The following is a 25,290-nucleotide window of genomic DNA, read 5'->3' as shown; positions in this document are numbered from 1 at the left end:
TCAGTAAATTTGCAGACAATACGAAGATTGGTGGAGTTGTGGATAGTGAAGAGGGCTGTTGTTGGCTGCAAAGAGACATCGATAGGATGCAGAGCTGGGCTGAGAAGTGGCAGATGGAGTTCAACCCTGAAAAGTGTGAGGTTGTCCATTTTGGAAGGATAAATATGAATGCGGAATACAGGTTTAACGGTAGGGTTCTTGGCAATGTGAAGGAGCAAAGAGATCTTGGGGTCTATGTTCATAGATCTTTGAAAGTTGCCACTCATGTGGATAGAGCTGTGAAGAAGGCCTATGGTGTGCTAGCGTTCATTAGCAGAGGGATTGAATTTAAGAGCCGTGAGGTGATTATGCAGCTGTACAAAACCTTGGTAAGACCACATTTGGAGTACTGTGTGCAGTTCTGGTCACCTCATTTTAGGAAGGATGTGGAAGCTTTGGAAAAGGTGCAAAGGAGATTTAGCAGGATGTTGCCTGGAATGGAGAGTAAGTCTTACGAGGAAAGGTTGAGGGTGCTCGGCATTTTCTCATTAGAACGGAGAAGGATGAGGGGCGACTTGATCGAGGTTTATAAGATGATCAGGGGAATAGAAAGAGTAGACAGTCAGAGACTTTTTCCCCGGGTGGAACAAACCATTACAAGGGGACATAAATTTAAGGTGAATGGTGGAAGATATAGGGGGGATGTCAGAGGTAGGTTCTTTACCCAGAGAGTAGTGGGGGCATGGAATGCACTGCCTGTGGAAGTAGTTGAGTCGGAAACATTAGGGACCTTCAAGCGGCTATTGGATAGGTACATGGATTACGGTAGAATGATGGGGTGTAGATTAATTTGTTCTTAATCTAGGACAAAAGTTCGGCACAACATCGTGGGCCGAAGGGCCTGTTCTGTGCTGTATTTTTCTATGTTGTTTGTTCGGATTCCGATCAAATACTCAGAGCCTCCCAAGAGAGGAAGAAGAAGAAAAAGGAGGTAAAGGCTGGGACGACCAGAACGAACCCACAGGATAACGAGGGATCAGGACTTGACCCAAGCTCTGTGGTTCCCTGGCGCTCGCTGAGCAACCACAAATGAAGAGGGGAAGAGAACGGATTGCTCAATCAACCAGAAAGGCGTTCCACCCTGCCCCAGGGAGACAACAGGATATCCATCAAACTCGGCTCATCCCCCATGCAACGAAGAAGCAAAACCTAACCTCCCAGGATGCCCCCAACGAGCCCCCTCGGAAAGGGACATTCCAAGCCCCCAGGGGAAACAGAATTCTAGTCATAGCACCGGACCTGACCTCTTCCAGCACACCCCGACACACGGGACATTACACACCGAGGGCCACAGCGTACCAACACATATCGCACCCACCCCAGCCGGGGCAATGCACCACCCCCACTAAACCAAGAAGAAGATAATCACTCCAGCTACGGAGGACCCCAACCCAAGATGAAGAATCGTCAAGACCCCCAACAATTGGGCCTGGGAATCAAACCTGGGACCCTGGAGCTGTGAAGCAACAGTGCTACCCACTGTGCTACCATGCTGCCCACATATGATTTGCTCCACATGATGTCAAGAAACAGCTGAAGGCATTGCATACTGCAGAGGCTATGGCCCTGACAATATTCCGGCAATAGTGCTGAAGATTTGTGCTCCAGAACGTGCCGCACCCCTAGCCAAGCTGTTCCAGCACAGCTACAACACTGACATCTACCCGGCAATGTCAAAAATTGTCCAAATTTATGTCCTGTACACAAAAAACAGGATAAATCCAACCCCGCCAATTACCGGCCTTTCAGCAAAGCAAAGTGATGGAAGGAGTCATCGACAGTGCTATCAAGCGGCACTTACTCAGCAATAACCTCCTCATGGATGCTCAGTTTGGGTTCCGCCAGGGTCACTCAGCTCCTGACCTCATTACAGCCTTGGTTCAAACATGGACAAAAGAGCTGAATGCCAGAGGTGAGGTGAGAGTGACTGCCCTGGACATCAAGGCAGCATTTGACCGAGTGTGGCATCAAGGAGCCCAGCTAAACTGGACTCAATGGGTATCGGGGGGAAACTCTCTGCTGGTTGGAGTCATACCCGGCACAAAGGAAGATGGTTGTGGTGGTTGGAGGTCAATCATCTCAGTCCCAGGTCATCACTGCAGGAGTTCCTCAGGATAGTGTCCTTAGTCCAACCATCTCCAGCCGCTTCATCAATGACCTCCCTTCCATCATAAGGTCAGAAGTGAGAATGTTCCCTGATGACTTCACAATGTTCAGCACCATTCACAACTTCTCCGATAATGAAGCAGTCCATGTCCAAATGCAGCAAGACCTGGACAATATCCAGGCTTGGGCTGACAAGTAGCAAGTTACATTCGCACCACACTAGTGCCAGGCAATGACCGTCTCCAGCAAGAGAGGATCTAACCATCACCCCTTGACATTCAATGGCATTACCATTGCTGAACCCCCCCCCCCCACAATAAACATCCTGGGTTACCATTGATCTGAAACTGAACTGGACTAAGCATATTAATACTGTGGCTACCAGGACAGGTCAAAGGCTCGGAATCCTACGGCAAGTAACTCGTCTCCTGACCCCTCAAAAGCTTGTCCACCATCTACAAGGCACAAGTCAGGAGTGTAATGGAATACTGACTTTTGCCTGGATGAGTGCAGCTCCAACAACAATCAAGAAGTTCAGCACCATCCAGTACAAAACAGCCCGCTTGTTTGCTCCCCTTCCGACAGAAATTCAATCCCTCCACCACCGACGAACAGTGGCAGCCGTGTGTATCATCTGCAATATGCAATGCAGTAAATCACCAAGTTTCCTTAGGCAGCACCTTCCAAACCCATGACCACTACCATCAAGTAGATACCTTGGAACCCCACTCACCATCCTGACTTGGAAATATATCACCGCTCCTTCACTGTCGCTGGGTCAAAATCCTGGAACTCCCTCCCTAACAGCACAGTGGGTGTACCTACACCTCAGGGACTGCAGCGGTTCAAGAAGGCAGCTCACCCCCACCTTCTAAAGGGTGTCTAGGGATGGGCAATAAATGCTGGCCTAACCAGCGATGCCCACATCCTGTAAATGAATTTTAAAAAGCTCCACTCTTCCGTTTTTCTTATAAACAGGATAGGGGGTTATGAAAAGAAAGCACTCTCCTAACACAACCACAAGGATTATACGACAAACAAGAAAGGAGTAAAACTGCTCAGATCACACTTCACATGATCGACTCAATATGATTTTGCTAGAACAGGATAATCGACAACATCCGCCTCAGGCTCACATCTTGTACAAACTTGAAGGAGAAAGGACAACGTTAAATATTAAATCATGAACAATCACAAAGGAGTAACATCCAAGATTATAGAAGAACGTCAGGATAAATTGCAGGATAAACACACCATCCACAATGCACAAGAAAATGAAGGATAACGAGAGTCCGCGAGAACTCTTCAGGGTCTCTCAAGGATTCCATCGATTGAAGCATGAGGCGCCATCACTTCCTCCACGCTGTCTCTCCGAAGCTCAGGTGCTCTACGTACAACTGGAGGAGCGGCTTGACCTGCTCGGCCACCTCCTACTCCTCATGACCAGCATCGAGAATTGGACGACATGGGACCTGTCGTCGAAGGGTCGAAACGGCCCCTGGCCTCCAAGATCGGATTTGCTGTGCTCCATCGAATCTGATGCACCCAGCCTCCAAATCAGGATTAGCAAAACATGGCAGCCAATTTTCAAACTCCACCGGGAACTCACCCCTCACCACGAACGCACCTTGCCCGACCCTTACCTCCCGAGCCCGTCAGGATAAATGACGCACTGTGCGGCGGGGTCTCGACAACCAGAGAAAGTGCTCCTTCGAGGGCAACGACTCTCTCATGCGCCTCCACTGCTCTCCCAAAACTAGCCCTTAATTCTTCAAATTGAGCTCTAACGACCTGCACCACAGAGCCGAGATCTTCAATCAAGACAACATTCCTGATGGTGGCCATCTTCCCGAGGCACACAGCAGCACTGAGGCACGAGCTCGCTTAGCAGGAACTGCGCCACTGCAAGCTGGGCCCCACGCCGCCTGGCCCAATCCGACCGCCACACACAAACCAGGATTTTTACGATTTATCTTGGTTCTTCTTCACTAAATACCAATCAGGAACCTCCAGCGACTTAGTGCAAATCAGGTAACGCAAGTAAACGCAAATATGAAATGTGCACCAGGATAAAATAAATAATTCAAAAATGAACAGAGCGAAAACACATCTGCCCCTTCGCTCACATCGCGTGATCCCCCAAGCAGCCCATTTTGATATGAATCAATTTCAACATCAACTCCCTCCACTAATGGCGCACAGCGGCAGTCGTGTGTAGCATCTACACAGTGCACTGCAGCAACTCATCCGGGCCCCTTCGATAGCCCCTCCCATCCCTGCGACATCTCCCACCAAGAAACAACAAGGGCAGCAGATACCTGGGAACCCCACCGCCTGCAAGTTCCCCTCCAAACCACTCACCATCCTGATATATATATCGGCCGTTCCTTCACTGTCACAAAATCCCGGAACGCCCTCCCTAACAGCACTGTGGTTGTACCTACACCGCATGCACTGCAGCGGCTCAAGAAGGCAGCTCGCCAATACCTTCTGAAGGGCAATTACGGATGGGCAATAAATGCTGGCCGAGCCAGCGACGCCCACATCCTGCAAATGAATTCAAAAAGAAATTTAACTACTAGCCAAACAAGAGCTTGCATTAATCATCACGCACTGTTAATGCAGTGAAAATATCCCAAGGCGCTTAACTGGAGCGTTATCAAACAAAACCGTGCCACTTGAGGAGAAATTCCGGCTCGGTCAAAGAGATAGGTTTTTAAGGAGCGTTAAAAAGTGAAGAGTAAGGTAAATTTACAGAGGGAGGAAGTCCCAGAGGCCAGCGAAGTTTTGGATGAGCTCAATATGGAGGGTGTTAGGATGGGCGAGAAAAGGAAAACCTGGTCAAAGCATGGAGCTTCTAAAAGGGAGGAGTGAGAGGTTTCGAGATGGAATTCCTGAGCTAATCCTGCTCACAATAATGCAGGCTCTGTCCAAAAGAAGCTTCGGCAAAACACACCTAGTAGAGATAAGAAACTCCTCAAACAGTGCTGTGTATGACTCAATGCAAACAATCCCTGAAAGGCCTTCATTGGAGTAAACTCAAATGCCGACTGTAAGAAGGCAGAACACAATGTCAATAATTGAACTGAAGCAACATTACAAGGGCGAACATTTTCAATCACCTTTTAGAAAGGAACTTCCCGTCCACAGTTCCTGGCATTGAATAGTACTCGGCTCACATCGAAGGGAATTAAACAAGCATTTGGAAAACAATATTTTATTAAAGTAATTGGCAATGAAAGCGCGAGTTTTTAATGCAGTCAGTTTTTTTATGAACTGGAATGCACGACCTGAAGGAGGCAGGTTGTAAAAGAGAATTGAATAAATTGCAAAAAATAAAGGATTGCAGGTTCCATGAGGGAAGAGGCAAGCAGAACTAATTGGATTACTCTTTCAGAGAGCTGGCACAGGCGCGAGGGTCCGATTGGTCACCTTTGTGCTGCGGGATTCTGGGATCCTGTGAAATATTGACAAACGTGCTGAATGGTGCGTCATGAAAAGTGAACTGACTAATCAGAGAGGAAACATTGAAATTCGAGTTGAAAAGGTAGGTTGTCAAGTCTGTCGCCTGCAGCGCTGCTCAATGGAAGGGGGTAAAGGAAATGTTCGAGGAATGAAGGAGAAAATTTGTGGTGAAAGAAACGTTTACGCCCCCCTGTTGCAATGAGGGATGGACTTGATGCAGCATGGCGGCACAGTGGTTAGCACTGCTGCCTCACAGTTCCAGGGACCCGGGTTCGATTCCAGCCTCGGGTGACTGTCTTGTGTGTAGTTTGCACTTTCTCCCCGTGTCTGCGTGGGGGTCCTCCGGGTGCTCCGGTTTCCTCCCATAGTCCAAAGATGTGCAGGTTAGAGGATTTGGCCATGCTGAATTGCTCCTTAGTGTCCAAAGATGTACAGCTTGGGTGGTGTTACGGGGAAGTGGGCCGAGGGAGGGCGCTCTTTCAGAGGGTGGTGCAGACCTGATGGCCCGAATGGCCTCCTTCTGCACTGTAGGGATTCTGTGATGCTGTGGATAAGAGAGAATCGCGATTGCAGCCAAACCCTTAACATGCCGACAGCTGGTAGGACAATTAACTGTCCCAGCAGAGAAATTAAATCATAAAAACATCACTGGTGCTTCCTTCAAAATAAATATAAATGCCTTTAAGTCGCACATGCACATTCCCCCGGCCACCCTTCTTCTAAGTCAATGCACTCATCAAATCGGCACACCCTTTTGTTAAGCAAGGCGTTTGCAAAAAAAAGGCCAGCTGAGCAATGCCCAACGGGAAGAAATTCAATAATTACACGAGGAAAGTATTGCTTGAGTTTTGGCGATGTAATAATAATAATTTAGTGTCACAAGTAGGCTTCAATGAAGTTACTGTGAAAAGCCCCTAGTCGCCACATTCCAGCGCCAGTTCGTGGAGGCTGGTACGGGAATTACACCCGCGCTGCTGGCATTGTTCTGCATTACAAGTCAGCTGTATGGCCAATGTGCTAAACCAGCCCCTAAGATATAAGATAACATTGCAAAAATAGTGGAGGTGTAATTTATTCTTTGCCCCTAATAATGAAGACACAGAAGAATCAAGTCTGAATTGACCAAACGTCTGATCACCAGGAAAGGTTCCTGTCACACAACCCCTGCCTTCCCTCGTACCGCCCTGCTGCCAAAGCAACTTTTTAGTTTCTTGCTGCCGTTGCATTTCAATATCTGCTCCACTATATCCCTTCCTTGCTTCTCCCTGACACGTCCCTTCACTGTCTCTCATGCACTCACATCTGTGGAAGCTGCGCTCTCTGACTTGAAATCCAAACTGAGCCAGGAAGCCAATGAAATGCCAATGAGAATCCTGAGGCAATCCATCCACAGAGCAAAATAGTCCCCGGCGCTGGGAAAAGGCCTCATCGCCTGGCAGCTTTTTGAAGCAATGCCAAACAGATTTGTTCCTTTGCGACGATGGTGCATCTGCCTGGCATAAGGAATGTTTTTTCACATGGGCAATAAGTATCGGAACAGAAAGTGGGTCAATGCGTGTTGGGGTGTGTAGACTGACTCAGACCCATGGCCCACATCCCAGATTTCAGTGGACGGTCGAGGCCAACACTTTGGTGCAGGATTGAGGAAGTGCTTCACTATTGGCGGAGCCCCCTTTCAGGTGGGATGTTAAATCAAAGCCCTGCTGGGTGTCTGGTGGTACGAAAAATCCAGTCACACAGTTTGAGGAAGAACCAATATTTATTCCAACCAAAATCGCAAAAACTATTGTCTGGTCGTCATAACTGTGAAATTTGTTGGCTGACCGATTTGACGCTCTAACCGTGACTGCGCTGCGTCATTAAAATGCTGAGGTGAAGAAAGGTGCTACATAAATGCACATATCTGCGTTAACATATGAACAAGAGTAGGCCTTGGGCCTACTCGCCCATTCACTTGGATTTCCAATGATCAGTACTTCCAGTCCATTTATCCATCTTTGTTAAAATGTCCCTCCACACCCTCACTCGATAAAAAATTCAATTCACCCCCCCCCCCCAGAGGCAAGGGTATTAAGTGTTGGGGAGCCAAGGTGGGTGGATGGAGTTACGTTTGGTAAACCTGAGGGTAACTGATGGGCCAGCCTGGGGGGTGGTGATGCTTGAACTTGCTTACGGTTTTTTTATCATAGAAGTTACAGTGCAGAAGGAGGCCATTCGGCCCATCGAGTCTGCACCGGCTCTTGGAAAGAGCACCCTACCCAAGCCCACACCTCCACCCTATCCCCATAACCCAGTAACCCCACCCAACACTAAGGGCAATTTTGGACGCTAAGGGCAATTTATCATGGCCAATCCACCTAACCTGCACAGCTTTGGACTGGGGGAGGAAACCGGAGCACCCGGAGGACACCCACGCACACACGGGGAGAACGTGCAGACTCCGAACAGACAGTGTCCCAAGCCGGGAATCGAACCTGGGATCCTGGAGCTGTGAAGCAATTGTGCTAACCACCATGCTACCGCGGTGCCCCCTAAGAAAAGGAATGAAAGGACAGTCACAACCACTTCAGAGAATATCTGTCTCTGGAACTGGAACAAGAGTAGTATCGTGCTTATGTAACAAGACTAGCAACGTAGACACCTGGGTTAAGGATCTCAAGTAATATGAATTTATTATGCCTGTGCGGAGTCTGCACGTTCTCCCCGTGTCTGTGTGGGTTTCCTCCGGGAGCGCCGGTTTCCTCCCACAAGTCCCGAAAGACGTGCTGTTCGGTGAATTGGACATTCTGAATTCTCCCTCTGTGTACCCGAAGAGCTGCCGGAGTGTGGCGACTAGGGGAGCTTCACAGTAACGTCATTGCAGTGTTAATGTGAACCTACTTGTGACAATATTATTATTATTTAAATCCCACCATGGCAACTAGGGAATATAAATTTGTTTGATAAATCTGGATTTTGTTTTTAAATGCTAGTGTCAGTAAGCTTCAAACGACCAGATTGTTGTAGACAGTCATCTGCTTTGGTCAAGCCCTTGAGGGATGGAAATCTGTCCTCCCTCCCTGATCTGGCCTACATTAGATTTGAGACCCTCACCGATGTGATTGACGTCAGGAAGAAAGTGAAGGCTTCATAGATGCTGCAAAAAAGATTTACGAGAATGGTTACCGGGATGAGGAGCTGAAGCTACATGGGTCTATTGGAGAAGGTGGGGCTGTTCTCGTTGAAGAAGAGAAGGTTGAGAGGAGATTTGATCGAAGAGCTCACAATCATGACAGAACTGGACAGTGTAGACAAAGAGGGTGGTCTCATTTTGGGCACATTTCGCGGGTGTTTCCCGGAGCTTGCGGCACCAAGAACGGCCCCGCTATTAAACGGGACTCTTTTCCGGACCTCAGTGAGGAACGTCCCATCAAGGTCGCACTTAGGTCATTTCTTGCACTAACAAGCTGTCATCCCAATCTCTGAACCCCCCCCCCCCCCCCACTCCGGACTCCGGACTCTTCCCAACCCACCAATGAGGGGTCCTCGAGCCCCCCACACCTCATCTCATAAAAGCAGGGCAGCTCCAGGCCTGAGCAAGATGCTACCTTGGCATTGCCAGCCTGAAAATGTCCCTGCCAGCCTGGCAGTGCCACCTGGGATTGCTAGGATGGCACCCAGGGGGCACTGCAAGGGTTCCAGGCTGGCAGTGTCATGGTGCCTGGGTGGCATCGGCATGCCAGGGTACAACCCTGCCCAGATCCTGACCCCCTCCCCCCTCTCCCCGGGCCCCCGATCGCCTGGGAGACCCTCCCAAGTGCCGGGATGCCTGGTCCATATTTATAGAATGCGCTAAACAGCGCCCGCTCGGGGTCTCCGAGGCGAGGCCGCTAGGCCGTTACGCACTTGAATATGCAAATCTGGATCACACCCATTGAGGGCGGGGTCCAGATTGCGACACTTTGCAAGATCAAGTTAGACCTTGCGAGGTGTAACGAGCGTCTCTCGCGAGATTGGGGCCTCACGGTAGCATGGTGGTTAGCATCAATGCTTCACAGCTCCAGCGTCCCAGGTTCGATTCCCGGCTGGGTCACTGTCTGTGTGGAGTCTGCACGTCCTCCCCGTGTGTGCGTGGGTTTCCTCCGGGTGCTCCGGTTTCCTCCCACAGTCCAAAGATGTGCGGGTTAGGTGGATTGGCCATGCTAAATTGCCCGTAGTGTAAGGTTAATGGGGGGGATTATGGGTATACGGGTTACGTGGGTTTAAGTAGGGTGATCATTGTTCGGCACAACATCGAGGGCCGATGGGCCTGTTCTGTGCTGTACTGTTCTATGTTCTATTTACCGGCCTCGCCGCGTCACCGAGTCGGGCGCGCCGAGACCGGTAGATCGAGACCAAAGAGGACGGAGGAAATTGCAGCAGGAGTGGGCCATTCGGCCCCTCAGATCTGCTCTGCCATTCAATATGATCATGACTGATTCTCTGTCTCACCTCCACTTTCCCATCCATTCCTCATATCACTGGGTTCCCTGAGGGACAAAACCTTGTCCCTCCCAGCCCTAAATATAATCAACAGTCACAACTCTCTGGGGTAGAAAATTCTCGAGAGTCATAACCCTGTGAGAGAAGAGGGAAATGCCCTCACTCCTCCCCCCCCCCCCCCCCTCTTCCTGAATGACTGGCCCCTTAACCTCAGACTATGACCCCATGTCCTAGATTCCCCAGCCCAGGGAATGCAGTCTCTCAGTATCTACCTTGTCAAGCCGCTACAGAATCTTGCACTGTTCAATCAAATAGCCTCTTGCTCTTTTCTCTGGAGTTTACGATAAACCCAGTTTACTCAGCGTCTCATCATAGGACAACCCTCTCCTCCCAGGGACCAATCTAGTGAACCCTTATCATACTGTCTGCGTACAGAAATCCGGGTGTGAGCTGTCCAAAACCCAACAAGGCATGGGATTAGTTTAAGTTGCTCTCGCAGTGAGCTAGCATGGACATGGTGGGCCGAATGGCTGCCTTCTGCGCTGTGACCGTTCTCTGATCCCAAACCCACCCAGTTATAGGGGACGGGTAATAAATCCTAATCCTGATGACACCACCCACATTCGGCGAACCCATTTAAAAAAATCACCAATGTTTTATCTTAATTCATGCAATGAATGCAGCTTTTAATTGGAACAAATGGTCAGCTGTCTTTCTGCTGCAACTGAGGTGATGTGGGATTGTGTTAAATGTGGCAGTGTGCCACGGGTGTGTAACTTCACCTTGTGTTGCCCAGGGACTGCAGAGAGAGAGCAGCGAGTTCTCCTGCTCGACACACAATAACCCAGCCTATTTATTCCTTGTAGGCCCCACACCCAACCTCCTGGCAAGACGTCAGAATGTATAGGATGATATAATCAGACAGGAGGAGGCCATGTCTATGCTAGCAGGCTCTCCAATTAATCCTATTCTCCATTACTCTGCACGTTTTTTTCCCCTTCAGGAGAGGCAGTGCCATAGTGGGCAGCACGGTAGCACAGTGGTTAGCACCGTTGCTTCACAGCTCCATGGGTCCCAGGTTCGATTCCCGGCTTGGCTCACTGTCCGTGCGGAGTCTGCACTTTCTCCCCGTGTGTGCGTGGGTTTCCTCCGGGTGCTCCGGTTTCCTCCCACAGTCCAAAGCTGTGCAGGTCAGGTGGATTGGCCATGGTAAATTGCCCCCTTAGTTTCCATAAAGGTTGGGTGTGGTTACTGGGTTATGGGGATAAGTTGCAAGTGTGGGATTAAGTAGGGTGCTCTTTCCGATGGCTGGTGCAGACTCGATGGGCCGAATGGCCTCCTGCACTGTAAATTCTAGGATTCTATGGTATTGTCACCAGACCAGTAAATCTCATGCTCTGTTGTCTCAGGTTCAAATCCCGCCACTGCCGATGGTGAAATTGGAATTCAATAAAAATCTGGAATTGAAAGTCTAATGATGACCACAAAACCATTGTCGTAAAAACCCATCTGGTTCACTTTTGGGAAGGAAATCTGCCGTCCTTACCCGGTCTGGCCTACATGTGACTCCTGACCCACAGCAGCGTGGTTGACTCTGAAACTGTCCCCTCAAAAGACAATTAGGGATGGGCAATAAATGCTGGTCACGTCCCATGAATGAATAACGAAAAAAAAACATATTTATCCTGTTCCTTTTTTGAAAGTCAGTATTGAATCTGCTTCCACTGTCCATTCGCGTAACGTGTTCCAGATCGCATCTCGCTGCATATAAAATAAATTATCTTCTTTTTCCTGGCTCTTTTGCTTCCTACTGTTTCTCTGGAGCGATAAATCTGTCTGTCGGTGGAACAGTTTCTCCTTATTTAGTTGACAAAACCCTTCACGATATTGAACGCCTCCATTAAATCTCCCCTTAACCTTCTCTGCTCTGAGGAGGTCGATCCCAGCTTCTCCCAGTCTCCAGCTCAGCGCTGGCACTGCCCAGTTCATCTCCTCTGCACCCTCCCCGTGGCCTTGACATCCTGGCTGAAGTTTGGTGCCCAGAATTGGATACAATGACCGGAATTCTCCACGCGTTGAGGTTCAACGTTCCCGCCGGCCGTGCATCCCGGTCCGCAGGGTTTCCCGGCGGCGTGGGGGGGCTTCACTGGGAAATCCCATTGACAAGCGGCGGGAGTGGAGAATCTCAATTTGTCGGGGTGTCGTCGCGGGGCCCTTTAAGGGGTGAGGTTACGGACAGTCATGTGACCCGATCGGCCAATCGGGCCCCCAGCGGGCAGATCCCGGGGCTGAGCGCGGGTTTTCCCGGGCAGAACCGATCCTGGAGTTGTAGAAGTCGGCCACACATCCTCGCACTCTGAATATAAACATAGTTCTTCTGATAAATCGTTTGCTGTGGTTCAAACCTGGTGGTCACCAATCACTCAGATACGACATGGGGCTTAGCACAACTTGTCTGTTTTTGTTCATCATGCCTCTGTCCCTGGACAGAGAGCCACAAACTCAAGCTGTACATCATTCCAGCAGGGAGCTGGATCATTAGATTTGAATACTCTGTCTAGGAGTAATCTCGTATTGCGTCAGTATATTTAAGACTGATACCTCGAGCGTTCTCATTTTCTCATCAACAGATTAATCACGTGCCTTTGTTGCCAAATAAGGAATCACCCCCTCTTCTGCTGCTGTCCCCCTTGGCTGCTGGGCAGAGGATAGCTAACAGCTATCAGTCAGTGCGTTGGGAATGTCACTGGGAAATGGGGCCATGCTGATGGATGGCAGCAGCGCAGTCTGCTTTAACGATTTGACAGCTGCCTGCGGCAAGCAAGGCCACTGGAAAGTCATTCTAATTAGTTTCCGTGTGGAGTTTCAGACGGAGGATTTACGAGAATCTATCGCATTACATGCAGTTCAGTGAATTCTCCGGGCACTTTATCTCTGGGAGTGACTTGCCGCACATGTTCAGAAAGACTGGCTGAAGTAGAATCGCAGAATTATAAAGTCACACAGCGCAGAAGGAGGCCATTCAGCCCATTTTACCCATTTTAGCTCTTTGAAAAAACTATCCAATTAATCCTACCCTTCAACCCCTACCCCTCGCACTCTTCCCCTTATCCTCCGTGTAGTATAAGGATCTACCAGATACAGGGTAGATCGTTGCGACAATGTGGGAGTGAGTACAGTACCGCAGACACTGATGTAAGAAAGTGCATGGTCCAGGCCGAGGGCCAGTACGGTATTGAGCAGAGATGGCGATAGCCCCTTGGCCTGTATCAGAAGAACATAAGAACTAGGAGCAGGAGTAGGCCATCTGGCCCCTCGAGCCTGCTCTGCCATTCAATGAGATCATGGCTGATCTTTTGTGGACTCAGCTCCACTTTCTGGCCCGAACACCATAACCCTTATTCCATTTATTCTTCAAAAAACTATCTATCTTTATCTTAAAAACATTTAATGAAGGAGCCTCAACTGCTTCACTGGGCAAGGAATTCCATAGATTCACAACCATTTGGGTGAAGAAGTTCCTCCTAAGCTCAGTCGTAAATCTACTTCCCCTTATTTTGAGGCTATGCTCCCTAGTTCTGCTTTCACCCGCCAGTGGAAACAACCTGCCCACATCTATCCTATCTATTCCCTTCATAATTTTAAATGTTTCTATAAGATCCCGCCGCATCCTTCTAAATTCCAACGAGTACAGTCCCAGTCTACTCAACCTCTCTTCGTAATCCAACCCCTTCAGCTCTGGGATTAACCTAGTGAATCTCCTCTGCACACCCTCCAGCGCCAGTACATCCTTTCTCAGGTAAGGAGACCAAAACTGAACACAATACTCCAGGTGTGGCCTCACTAACACATTATACAGTTGCAGCATAACCTCCCTAGTCTTAAACTCCATCCCTCTAGCAATGAAGGACAAAACTCCATTTGCCTTCTTAATCACCTGCTGCACCTGTAAACCAACTTTTTGCAACTCATGCACTAGCACATCCAGGTCTCTCTGCACAGCAGCATGTTTTAATATTTTATCATTTAAATAATAATCCCTTTTGCTGTTATTCCTACCAAAATGGATAACCTCACATTTGTCAACATTGTATTCCATCTGCCAGACCCTAGCCCATTCACTTAACCTACCCAAATCCCTCTGCAGTGTTCCCGTATCCTCTGCACTTTTTGCTTTACCACTCATCTTAGTGTCGTCTGCAAACTTGGACACATTGCCCTTGGTTCCCAACTCCAAATCATCTATGTAAATTGTGAACAATTGTGGGCCCAACACTGATCCCTGAGGGACACCACTAGCTACTGATTGCCAACCAGAGAAACACCCATGAATCCCCACTCTTTGCTTTCTATTAATTAACCAATCCTCTATCCATGCTACTACTTTACCCTTAATGCCATGCATCTTTATCTTATGCAGCAACCTTTTGTGTGGCACCTTGTCAAAAGCTTTCTGGAAATCCAGATATACCACAACCATTGGCTCCCCGTTATCTACTGCACTGGTAATGTCCCCAAAAACTCCATTAAATTAGTTAGGCACGACCTGCCCTCTATGAACCCATGCTGCGTCTGCTCTGTGGGACAATGATCCTTTATTGTATTGATGTACATGGTTACAAGTAGTAAATAACCCATTGAACATTACAAAGACTGAGAGACGCCCTCCCAACTCTGCAAATTTCTTTTTAAGTACTTACCCTTTCTCAGGAGGTCTTATGCACGGTGGGGCCGGAAGACCCTGGGTTCAAGTCCCGCTCCAGGAGTTGATGGCCGTGGAAAGTACGTTCATAACACAGCCAAGCAGGTTGATTATCAGTCTGTAAACCTACCCAGTACACCTGTAAGAGTGGGAGAGTTTCCTGGTCAGCGAGACTGCAGAAGGCAACGGCCAACCGCTGTAGTAATTTGCCGCGTGTGCTCATGGGCTAATCCAATGGAGGTTCATGGTCCATGGTGCCTGAACGTGGAGGATCCTGTCCCCTGTTCAACCTGCTTCCACTACTCTTTCAGATCACCACAATGTCCTGACTCTTTTGCCAATTCTCCAAAATCTCTGTCCTCCAGTTACCGAGCCTCCGACCGATCGCAATAGTTTGGAATGGCTGTGGCTCAGTTGGTCGTATTCTCACCTCTGGGTCACAGGTTTGTGGGTTCACGTCCCAATCTCTCGGGCTCATGCACAAAAATCAAAGCTGACGCTCCAATGCAACGCTGAGCGAGTGCTGCACTGCCGGAGGTGCCGTCTTTCAGATTAGATTTTATAAAAAATAAATTTAGAGTATCCAGTTCATTTTTTCAAATAAGGAGCAATTTAGCATGGCCAATCCACCTACTCTGCATATCTTTGGGTTGTGGGGGTGAAACCCGCACAAACACAGGGAGAATGCGCAAACTCCACATGGACAGTGACCCGGAGCCGGGATCGAACCTGGGACCTCGGCGCCGTGAGGCAGCAGGGCTAACCCACTGCACCACCGTGCTGCCCTGTCTTTCAGATCAGATGTCAAACTGGGCCCTGTCTGCCCTCCTGGGTGAAAGTAAATTAACCAATCATTCTTCCCTTCATCTGACCAGAAGTTCACGGATCAGGTTGTAATATCAGGTTGGATGTTCTCCAATTGACTTGCAATTTATGCTGCAGTTGGCCATCAAGTCCTATTGGTGGCATCCTAAAGTTCTGCCACAGGGGTTGTGAGGCACAATCAATAACTACTGAAACGAGGGTGTAGTCCGAATTGAAGGCTTTAATCAACAAGATGGTTCCCCAGCAGCTCGAGTACAGAAAAGGCAGGCTGCTGGGAAACACGGGTTCTTATACTCCGCCTCACTGGGCGGAGCTACCTTACACTCTGACCAATGAAATACAAACCATTGGGCCAATGAGCAGCGAGCCTTCTCCATCAACGGTGGCTCAGCACTCCCAGGTACCGTTGTACCTCTAGTCATACTACCACAGGTTGTAAGGAAAAAGGGGAAAGAACAGGGTAGTGGGACTAATCGGATAACTGAGGAGCCGGGGCACAAACGTGATGGCCCAAATGACCTCCTTCTACAGGCTGCGATTCTCTGACTGGGCAGTTGGAAGCCGGAAATCATTAATGAAACCCCCAGGATTGAATCCAGTCAGAGTTGATTCTCCCCTCCTTCCTCAAGGCCACCCGACAGTGACAAATTCTCATTGCTCAGCTGGTCACACTTCGTCCCAACCAGCAGGAGGAGAGTCACAGTCAGAAACTTTCGCTCTTCAATGTGTCGACAACGATCATAAGTCTCTGAGATGGACTTTGTGAAGGAGCTGTGCAATCTGAGGTGGCTCAATCCGTTGACGGCATTGATCAATATTCCACAGGTACAGCTCAGAGTGTTTCCGAGAGTCAGTCAAACCCTGACGATAAGTTTTCAAAGTCCGAAAAAGAGTTAACAATAAAAGAGAGCCAGAGATGATATTTTCTAGATTTGTGTACATGCATTTAATCTGTCAGTATTTCAACTGAATAGTTAAAGATTTGCATTTATATAGCACCTTTCAAGGCCACAGAACATCTCAAAGGTCTTCACCGCCACCGAAGTACTTTTGAACTGTTTTCGCTGTTGTTATATAGGATACGTGGCAACCAATTTGTGCACAGCAAGCTCCCACATAGAGCAATAAAACGGTCCAGATGATCTGTCTCAGTGATTTAGTTGAGGGACAAATATAGACCAGAACAGCAGAGAGGAATCCCCTGTGTTTCTTCAGACAGTGCCCTGGGATCTCTGACATCCACCAAAGAGGGCAGATGAGCGGTAAGTTTGATATCTCATCTTGGGCGTCACGGTACCACAGTGGTTAGCATTGCTGCCTCATAGCGTTGGGGACCCGGGTTCAATTCCGACCTTGGTGACTCATTAGATTAGGTTTAGATTTAGATTTATTGTCACATGCACCGAGGTACAGTAAAAAGTATTGCTCTGCGTACAGACCAAGCAGATCATTCCATACATGAAAAAACATGGGACATACGATAGATACCCAATGTAAATACATAGACATCGGGTGAAGCTTACGGAGTGCATTTCGACCAAGAAAGCACAACAGCGCCTTTACTTCCTCAGGAAAGTAAGGAAATTCGGCATGTCCACATTGACTCTTACCAATTTTTACAGATGCACCATAGAAAGCATCCTATGTGGCTGCATCACAGCCTGGTATGGCAACTGCTCGGCCGAGGACCGAGAAACTACAGAGAGTCGTGAACACCGCCCAGTCCATCACACAAACCCACCTCCCATCCATTGGTTCTGTCTGCACCTTCCACTGCTATGGGAAAGCGGGCGGCATAATCAAAGACCCCTCCCACCCGGCTTACTCGCTCTTCCAATCTTTTCCATCGGGCAGGAGATACAAAAGTTTGAGATTACGCACTAACAAATTCAAGAACAGCTTCTTCCCCGCTGCTATCAGACTCCTGAATGACCCTCTTATGGACTGATCAGATCTCTTCACACATCTTCTCTACTGAGGAGTACTACACTCCGTATGCTTCACCCGATGCCTGTGTCTATGTATTTACATTGTATATTTATGTATGTCTATTTTTTTTGCATGTATGGAACAATCTGTCTGGACTGTATGCAGACCAATACTTTTCTCTGTACCTCAGTACACGTGACAATAAATCAAACCAAAATCCCAATCAATGCCCAACTCCTTAGTTTTGCTGATGTTGAGGAATAGATTGTTTTTGTTACACCACTCCACGAGCTTCTCTATCTCCCTCCTGTATTTGGTTCGTCGTTGTTTGAGATCTGACCCACGACAGTCGGATCATCGGCAAATGTGCAGATGGAGTTGGAGCCAGATTTTGCCACGCAGTCGTGTGTGTACTGGGAATATAGTAGGGGGCTAAGTCCGCAGCCTTGCAGGGCTATTGGGGACTATCGTGGAGGAGGTTTCATAGAATTTACAGTGCAGAAGGAGGCCATTCGGCCCATCGAGTCTGCACCGGCTCTTGGAAAGAGCACCCTACCCAAGGTCAACACCTCCACCCTATCCCCATAACCCAGTAACCCCACCCAACACTAAGGGCAATTTTGGACACTAAGGGCAATTTATCATGGCTAATCCACCTAACCTGCACATCTTTGGACTGTGGGAGGAAACCGGAGCACCCGGAGGAAACCCACGCACACACAGGAGGATGTGCAGACTCCGCACAGACAGTGACCCAGCCGGGAATCGAACCTGGGACCCTGGAGCTGTGAAGCAATTGTGCTATCCACAATACTATTGTGCTGTTGTTGTTGTTGTTGTTTATCCTTACTGATTGTGGTCTATGGATCAGAAAGCCAAGGATCCAGTTGCAGAGTGAGGAGCTAGGTGTTTGGAGCTTTGATATGAGTTTGGCTGGGATTATGGTGTTGAAGGCGGAGCTGTAGTCAATGAACGCGGAGTTTGCACGTTCTTCCCTTGTCTGCATGAGTTTCCTCCGAGTGCTCCGGTTTCATCCCACAGTCCAAAGTAGTGCAGGTTAGGTGATCAGACATCCTGAATTGCCCCTTGGTGTCCAAAGATGTGCGGGTTAGGTGGAGTTATGGGATTACATGGATAGGGTGTGTGGTGGGCCTAGGTTTTGTGGAGCTGAGTCCACAAAAGATCACCCATGGTCTCATTGAATGGCGGAGCAGGCTCCAAGGGCCAGATGGCCCACTCCTGCTCCTAGTCCTTATGCATGGTGCTCTTTCAGAGGGTCAATGCAGACTCGATGGGCCGAATAGCCTCTTGCACTGTTGGGATTCTATGGATTGTATCAGCTGGTATTTTCCTGCACCAATGTTTGTAGAGCCTTTCTTAACCAGTTTGTCTCTCAATGCTGCCTGTGGGAAAGTAGTCATCACTGGCATATAGTGGGAGCAATTAGAGGCTCGTTACTGGTGATGACGCATCTTTTGTTACAGTGGTGGGTGCTTGTAAATCACTTTCTTCCCTTTGGGACAGACGTAAATTCTGACGGCCAGAAGAAGCCGAGGACAGCAACCCCTTTTTCTTCTTTTTAACATCAAGTTTAACTTCCTATTTTATAAATGTATGGGACTTGTTCATGGATGATGTACAATTTGAATTTGGCTGGGTGTAACGGATATTGTAGAATGATATAGTACCGAGGCCATTCGATCCATTGTGTCTGTGTTGGCTGTTTGAAGCATCTCTCCCAAGTTGTCCCACTCCTCTTGACACATAGCCTTGCACATTTTCCCTTGTGAAGTATTTAACCAATTCGTAGAATCATAGAATTTACAATGCAGAAGGAGGCCATTTGGCCCATCGAGTCCGCACTGACCCGACTTAAGCCCACGCCCCAACCCTATCCCCCGTAACCCAGTAACCTGACCACACCTTTCGGACACTAAGAGGCAATTTAGAATGTCCAATTCCTCCATCTTTGGAGGAAACCCACGCAGACACGGGGAGAATGTGCAGACTCCGCACAGACAAGTCACCCGAGATCGGAATTGAACCTGGGTCCCTGGAGCTGTGAGGCAGGGGTGCTAACCGCTGTGCCACCATGCTGCCATAGCATTATTACAGCGCAGAAGGAGAGACCATTCTGCCCATCAGGTCTGTGCAAGAGCATTTTTACTCGACCGCCTCCTCCTCCGCCCTTTCCTCTTCCTATTTTCCCTTCAGGTACTTGTGGGATTCTCTTTTGAAAGGCCCGATTAATCGGCCTCCTCTATATTTTCAAGCAGAGAATTTCAGATCCCAAACAGCATTCCCTCTGAGCTGCGCACAAGCGTGGCTGGGCATCAATCTTAAAGGGGCCGCACGGAGTAACAGGTTGGCTCCACAAAGCGAGCAGTAGTCAGAGAGAACGTTGATCCTAGCCACTTCCTGCATAAAAAAATCTTTTCACCCATCGCTTTGGTTCTTTTGCAAATCACTTCAAATCTGTGTCCTCTGAAAGGGAACTCCCTTTTGAACGACACAATGCTTCGGGCTGTGCATTCCATTGCCTGTTTTAAAAAATAAGAAGTTTCCGCAATTGGCCTCCGGTCTCCATCACCTCAATCTGCCACCAGAAATAGCTTCTCCCCATGAGCTCTTCCAAAACCTTTCATGATTTTATTCATCGTAAAATATTGAATCTTAAGCCATGAATCTTAGCCCAAGGGGTGAAATTAACGGGCGCGCCACGCCCAGTAAATCTCGCGAGACGCCTCTCGCCCGATTTACCCGGCTCGTCCCACCTCGTGAGATCTAGTGGGATCTTGCGCGACGTCGTGATCAGGATCCCGCCCACAATGGGAGGGATCCAGATAAAGCTAACCTGCATACTGTAACACATTGAAATGCCCTCGCCAGAGTTACCCAAGTCGCAGGACCCCGAGCGAGCATGGGTTAGCACTGGCCTCCACAAACAGGGACCAGGTGTACCGGCACTTCGGGGTCCCTGGGAGGCTGGGCTCTGGGCAGGTTGGGAACCTGACACCCCTGATGCCACCTGGGCACCAAAGCATTGCCAGGCTGGTGGTGGCAGGGCGGCATTTTGCCCAAGCTGGGAATCGGGCCTGGAGGTGCCCTGCCCTTATTAGGTGGGGTGCGGGACGGGGGAAGGGGGTCTCGATGACCCCGTTATGGGTGGGTTCTGGTGGGTCCGGGGGTTGTGTTGGGGGAGTCTTGAATTCAAAATGGTGCCCCGAACTCTCCTTGCGCTGGCGACCGGAGCCCCTCAGTCCAGGAAATGGGTCTGAGTGCGTCCTTGGTGGGTCGGTCCTGTTAGATATCGGGGTCGTGACACTGCGAGCGCTGGGAAACACCCGGCTAAACACGCTCGGCACGGGACTCTGTTTAATTGCTGCTAAATCGCACCCAAGGTGCTGCATTTAATAATAATAATAATTGCTTATTGTCATAAGGGGCTGGTTTAGCACAGGGCTAAATCGCTGGCTTTTAAAGCAGACCAAGGCAGGCCAGCTGCACGGTTCAATTCCCGTACCAGCCTCCCCGAACAGGCGCCGGAATGTGGTGACTAGGGGCTTTTCACAGTAACTTCATTTGAAACCTACTCGTGACAATAAGCCATTTTCATTTCATTTTTTCACAAGTAGGCTTCAATGAAGTTACTGTGAAAAGCCCCCTAGTCGCCACATTCCGGCACCTGTTCGGGGAGGCTGGTACGGGAATTGAACCCACGCTGCTGGTCTTGTTCTGCATTACAAGCCAGCTGTCTTAGCCCACTGTGCTAAACCAGCCCCTATTTTCCAATCCATTCCAGTGGTGACCACCCACCCCGCGATGCGGCCGGTGAACAATGCCAAACAGCGTTGGCAACGGCGAGGACCAGGAGATCCCTCCGCCGGCCAATGGCGCCCTGCCCCTGCTGCCGGAAATCACACCGGGGGCGGGGATCTCCTGGTCCTAGCCGATGCCAACGCTGTTTGGCATTGTTCACCGGCCGCATCGCGGAAAATCCCACCCAATGGAAAGAGAAAGACAGATCGTCAGAAAAATTGTTCCAAATGAAGAGCGGCGCGGTTAATGCAAAGGAAGGATTGAAGGATGAGGGGTGTGTCGGGAGATGCTGGAGCTTGTGGTAGTTTGGAACAGCTGATCTTTCTCTGAGTGTGCACAGTGTGTTGTGAATGTCTACAATGCAGCATATTGTTGTGAAACGGTCAGTGGAACAATGGGCGTTAGTGCAGCGAATAACTGATTCCTTCTTGTGTTACTGGGGTGACACATCACCAGAGTTTAAAGACAGAAAGGGGATTGTGATAAATACTTAATACGTGACCTGAAGCCACAATCCTGACGGAGGAGTCTAAATATTCAGTCTGCAAAGCTGCCGCATTTGCCTCAACATACTTCACTGTGGATCGACCATTGAATAGCTTCAAAAATGAACACGGAACATTCATTGTACACCCACTGATGTAGGGAGCCACAGTTTGAGATTTCAGACTTCCATCACCAAAAGGGGACTTGCTCCTGCAATAAATAGAGAAAATGTAACTACTGAGCAAAGGGTGAAGCACCTTCTCCCATCCTCTTGCCTTGCATGAGTCCAGGTTGACCCCTGTGTTTTCTTCCACAGGCCGCAGCCATAACCCCCCAATTCATCCGAGGCTGACTACCAGAAAGAGTAAATAGCAAAATGTGCACAACAACGTTTCTTCACTCTGTTACATTCATCTTAACAATAAAAAAAAAGCAGACGTTTGATTTAAGAGCAAACGTTTGGTGGCCGATTTTTAAATTTCAGAACTTTCCTTTTGAGAACTTGCTCAAGAAACCAAAGTTTTCAAGAAACCTTGTTCAAAGTCCAATTCGGGCTGAGGAGAGATTGGGCATATTAATCACATCACTCTCTGCTTCACGTTTCTTTGCTTAATCTTTAGTGGTATGTAGATTTATTGAAATGTGTTCTTCTTCACTGTGATGCATTTTTTTTTCTTTCTCCAGACTAATGTTTTGGGAACAGTCTTAGCCATAACTGGAAATGTCCTTATCAGTATTTCGCTAAATTTACAGGTACAGTATAACGTTCTCCGTCTTTGAATGGTTTGGTCTTAGTTTACTTGTTTGCTGTCTTCCCTTTGCAAAGCATGTCAGTCAGCTCCAGTTAGTGATCCCAACTGAGGCTGGGAGCAGCGCATCATGTGCAGATTGCCAACTCTGGCTGGGTGTGTAGCTGGCGACTTTTATCACATGACCTGCCAGATTGAGCCCCCACTCTCCTGCCATTGGCCTGCCCACAGCCAATTGGAAAGGAAGCAGGCTCTTTGCTGACCAATAGGATTGGACTAATCGCAATCGTTGGTGAAACAGCCCGTTTTCCTCATTTTCAATCATTAGTGCTCAGAGAAAGTGGGAAATGGGCGGGATTCCCCATCCCGTTGCTTACGTTTTCTGGTGCGGCGCGCCCCTGCCGGCAATGGGATTCTCCATCCCGCCAGCCGATCAATGGGATTTCCCACTGTGGCCAGCTCCACGCCGTCGGGAAATCGCCGGGCGTGGGTGCACTACCGGCGCAACGGAGAATCCCTGCAGCGGAGAATCCAGCCCATGGTTTTTTGATGTCTTCATGGTTTTCCTCCTGGGCATGCAGAGAAATATCCCGGAGATTAATCTACAACTTCTACAGCATCCAAGGCAAAACTTCAATATATTTTCTGGTCAAGTATAAAGGCCAATTATCTTTTGAAAGTCATTATTGAATCTGCGTCCACTACCTTTCCAATCCCATACTAACTCTGCAGTCTGTGTGTTACCCCCAGGTAGTATTCTGGGAATGAATGTGTCACACGAGGAAGATAGACTTTCACTGAGTGCCAAGTAACTGCTTCTTAAAATGTAAAACCCGCCTGTTAATTTTCAATACTCGTTCTACAAGGTTGACTTTAAAACTGGATGCCTTCCACTTGGCATTAATTAGTTTAGATAGATTGTTGGAAGTCAACCAGCTTTAATAATGCTCTCCAGGCTTCAACTCTTCCATACTCTGCATCCAAGTTAATTTCTGTCATCGTCTGCTTTCGATCAATCACCCACATTTTTCTGACCTCAGTTGACATGCCATCTCCCAGTGCACTGACTTTTAGAATTCTCACCATCATTTACAAATCCCTCCATGGTCCTCTCTAACCTCCGCCCAGTCTTTGCTCCAGTTCATTGCTCATGGGACTCTATCAGTCCTCTTTCATTCTTTGTACCGTCAGTGACAGCTACTGTGCCTCTTCCCAGGCTTTTGAACCAGGTTAATTAATGCTAAAGGAATATTATAAAATGGATAGAGTGAGACACTGAAGAAGGTGCAAACTACCGAGAAGAATAATTGAACAAGCAGGGGATTTGACCCTGTAATTTTAGGTTTATGAAGTGGTTTAATAGGGTAGAGATGGACATGTTTTCAAATGAGGGTAAAACCAAAGCAAGAGGCCCGAAACATGATCACGAATAAATCCAATCAGGAATTCAAGGGAAATTTCTTCATCAGAGAGTGTTTAGAATGTGGAACTCACGACCACATGGGGCATGGAGGCAAATAGCACCCATATATTTATAGGAAAGCTAAATCAACCCATAGTCATGGGTGGCATGGTAGCACAATGGTTAGCACTGTCGATTCACAGGATCCCAGGTTTGATTCCCGGCTTGGGTCACTGTCTGTGAGGAGTCTGCATTTTCTCCCCATGGCTGCGTGGGTTTCCTCCGGGTGCTCTGGTTTCCTCCCACAGTCCAAAGATGTGCAGGTCTGGTGGATTGGCCGTGCTAAATTCCCTTAGTGTCCAAAAATAAAAAAGGTTAGGTGGGGTTATGGGGATAGGGCGGATGTGTGGGCTCCCCGAACAGGCGCGTTTTCACAGTAACTTCATTGAAGCCTACTTGTGACAATAAGCGATTATTATTTTTTATTAACCTGCCCTTTGAGTAATTTTCCCCAAACAAAAGGGTTTTTAAACAAAGAGATAACATGCAGCTCCACATCCAATTCAAAACTATTCTGAAAGAATCCAGTCCTTCATCAGGCAGTGAAAGCTATTCAGGGCATTGTTAAGATCCCAGTTGGTGTTAGAACTGGACGGGAAGATACCGGAATTGAACCCTGGCTCAAAAGACCATAATGTTTATTTTTTTTTATAAAACACGCAGGAACAGAGTCACAGAATGTTAGTTAGTTTTAATAAGAAAAAACATTTATTGAACATGAAAAAATAGGATTATGATACAATACTCCTTTACTCCCCCCTTAGTTTAGCAATTACACACAGGTTTTAAGATTAACATGGATCACACAAAGTACATCTTGATGTACAATGGTCATATTGGGGGCTGGTTTAGCACAGTGGCATAAACAGCTGGCTTGTAATGTAGAACAAAGCCAGCAGTGCGGGTTCAATTCCTGTACCAGCCTCCCCGAACAGGTGCCGGAATGTGGCAACTAGGGGCTTTTCACAGTAACTTCATTGAAGCCTACTTGTGACAATAAGCGATCATTATTGTATTAACATAAAGTCCCTTTAAACACACAGATTAGCTGTGGTCAAACTCATACACTGCTCTGCACCCAAATTAGTGTCTGTCGATTTCTCCCAGATCATAGAATCATAGAACTTACAATGCAGAAGGAGGCCATTTGGCCCATCAAGTCTGCACCGGCCCTTACAAAGGGCGCGATTCTCCGCTGCCCACGACGGGTCGGTGAATAGCAGGAGGGCCCTCCCGACATTTTTCCC

The 25,290-nt window shown here is 48.4% G+C and overlaps 1 protein-coding gene across 4 annotated transcripts in view; it reads left to right on the top strand.

Annotated features, from left to right (window-relative positions):
- Positions 1-25,290, top strand: part of LOC119972228 (NIPA-like protein 2) — a 178,723-nt gene that overhangs the window by 69,579 nt on the left and 83,854 nt on the right. For 3 of the 4 annotated variants that reach the window (XM_038808606.1, XM_038808607.1, XM_038808609.1), the window contains exon 2: positions 22,517-22,585. In XM_038808606.1, the coding sequence (XP_038664534.1) occupies positions 22,517-22,585 (69 nt within the window). Of the gene's footprint in view, positions 1-5,542; positions 5,693-22,516; positions 22,586-25,290 lie in introns of all 4 variants that reach the window. The other variant, XM_038808608.1, reaches the window with a different exon arrangement.

The sequence above is a fragment of the Scyliorhinus canicula genome, chromosome 10, assembly GCF_902713615.1.
Source record: "Scyliorhinus canicula chromosome 10, sScyCan1.1, whole genome shotgun sequence".
NCBI lineage: Eukaryota > Metazoa > Chordata > Chondrichthyes > Carcharhiniformes > Scyliorhinidae > Scyliorhinus > Scyliorhinus canicula.
Note: the sequence above shows the minus strand (reverse complement) of the source record. Positions and strands in the feature narration are given on the sequence as shown.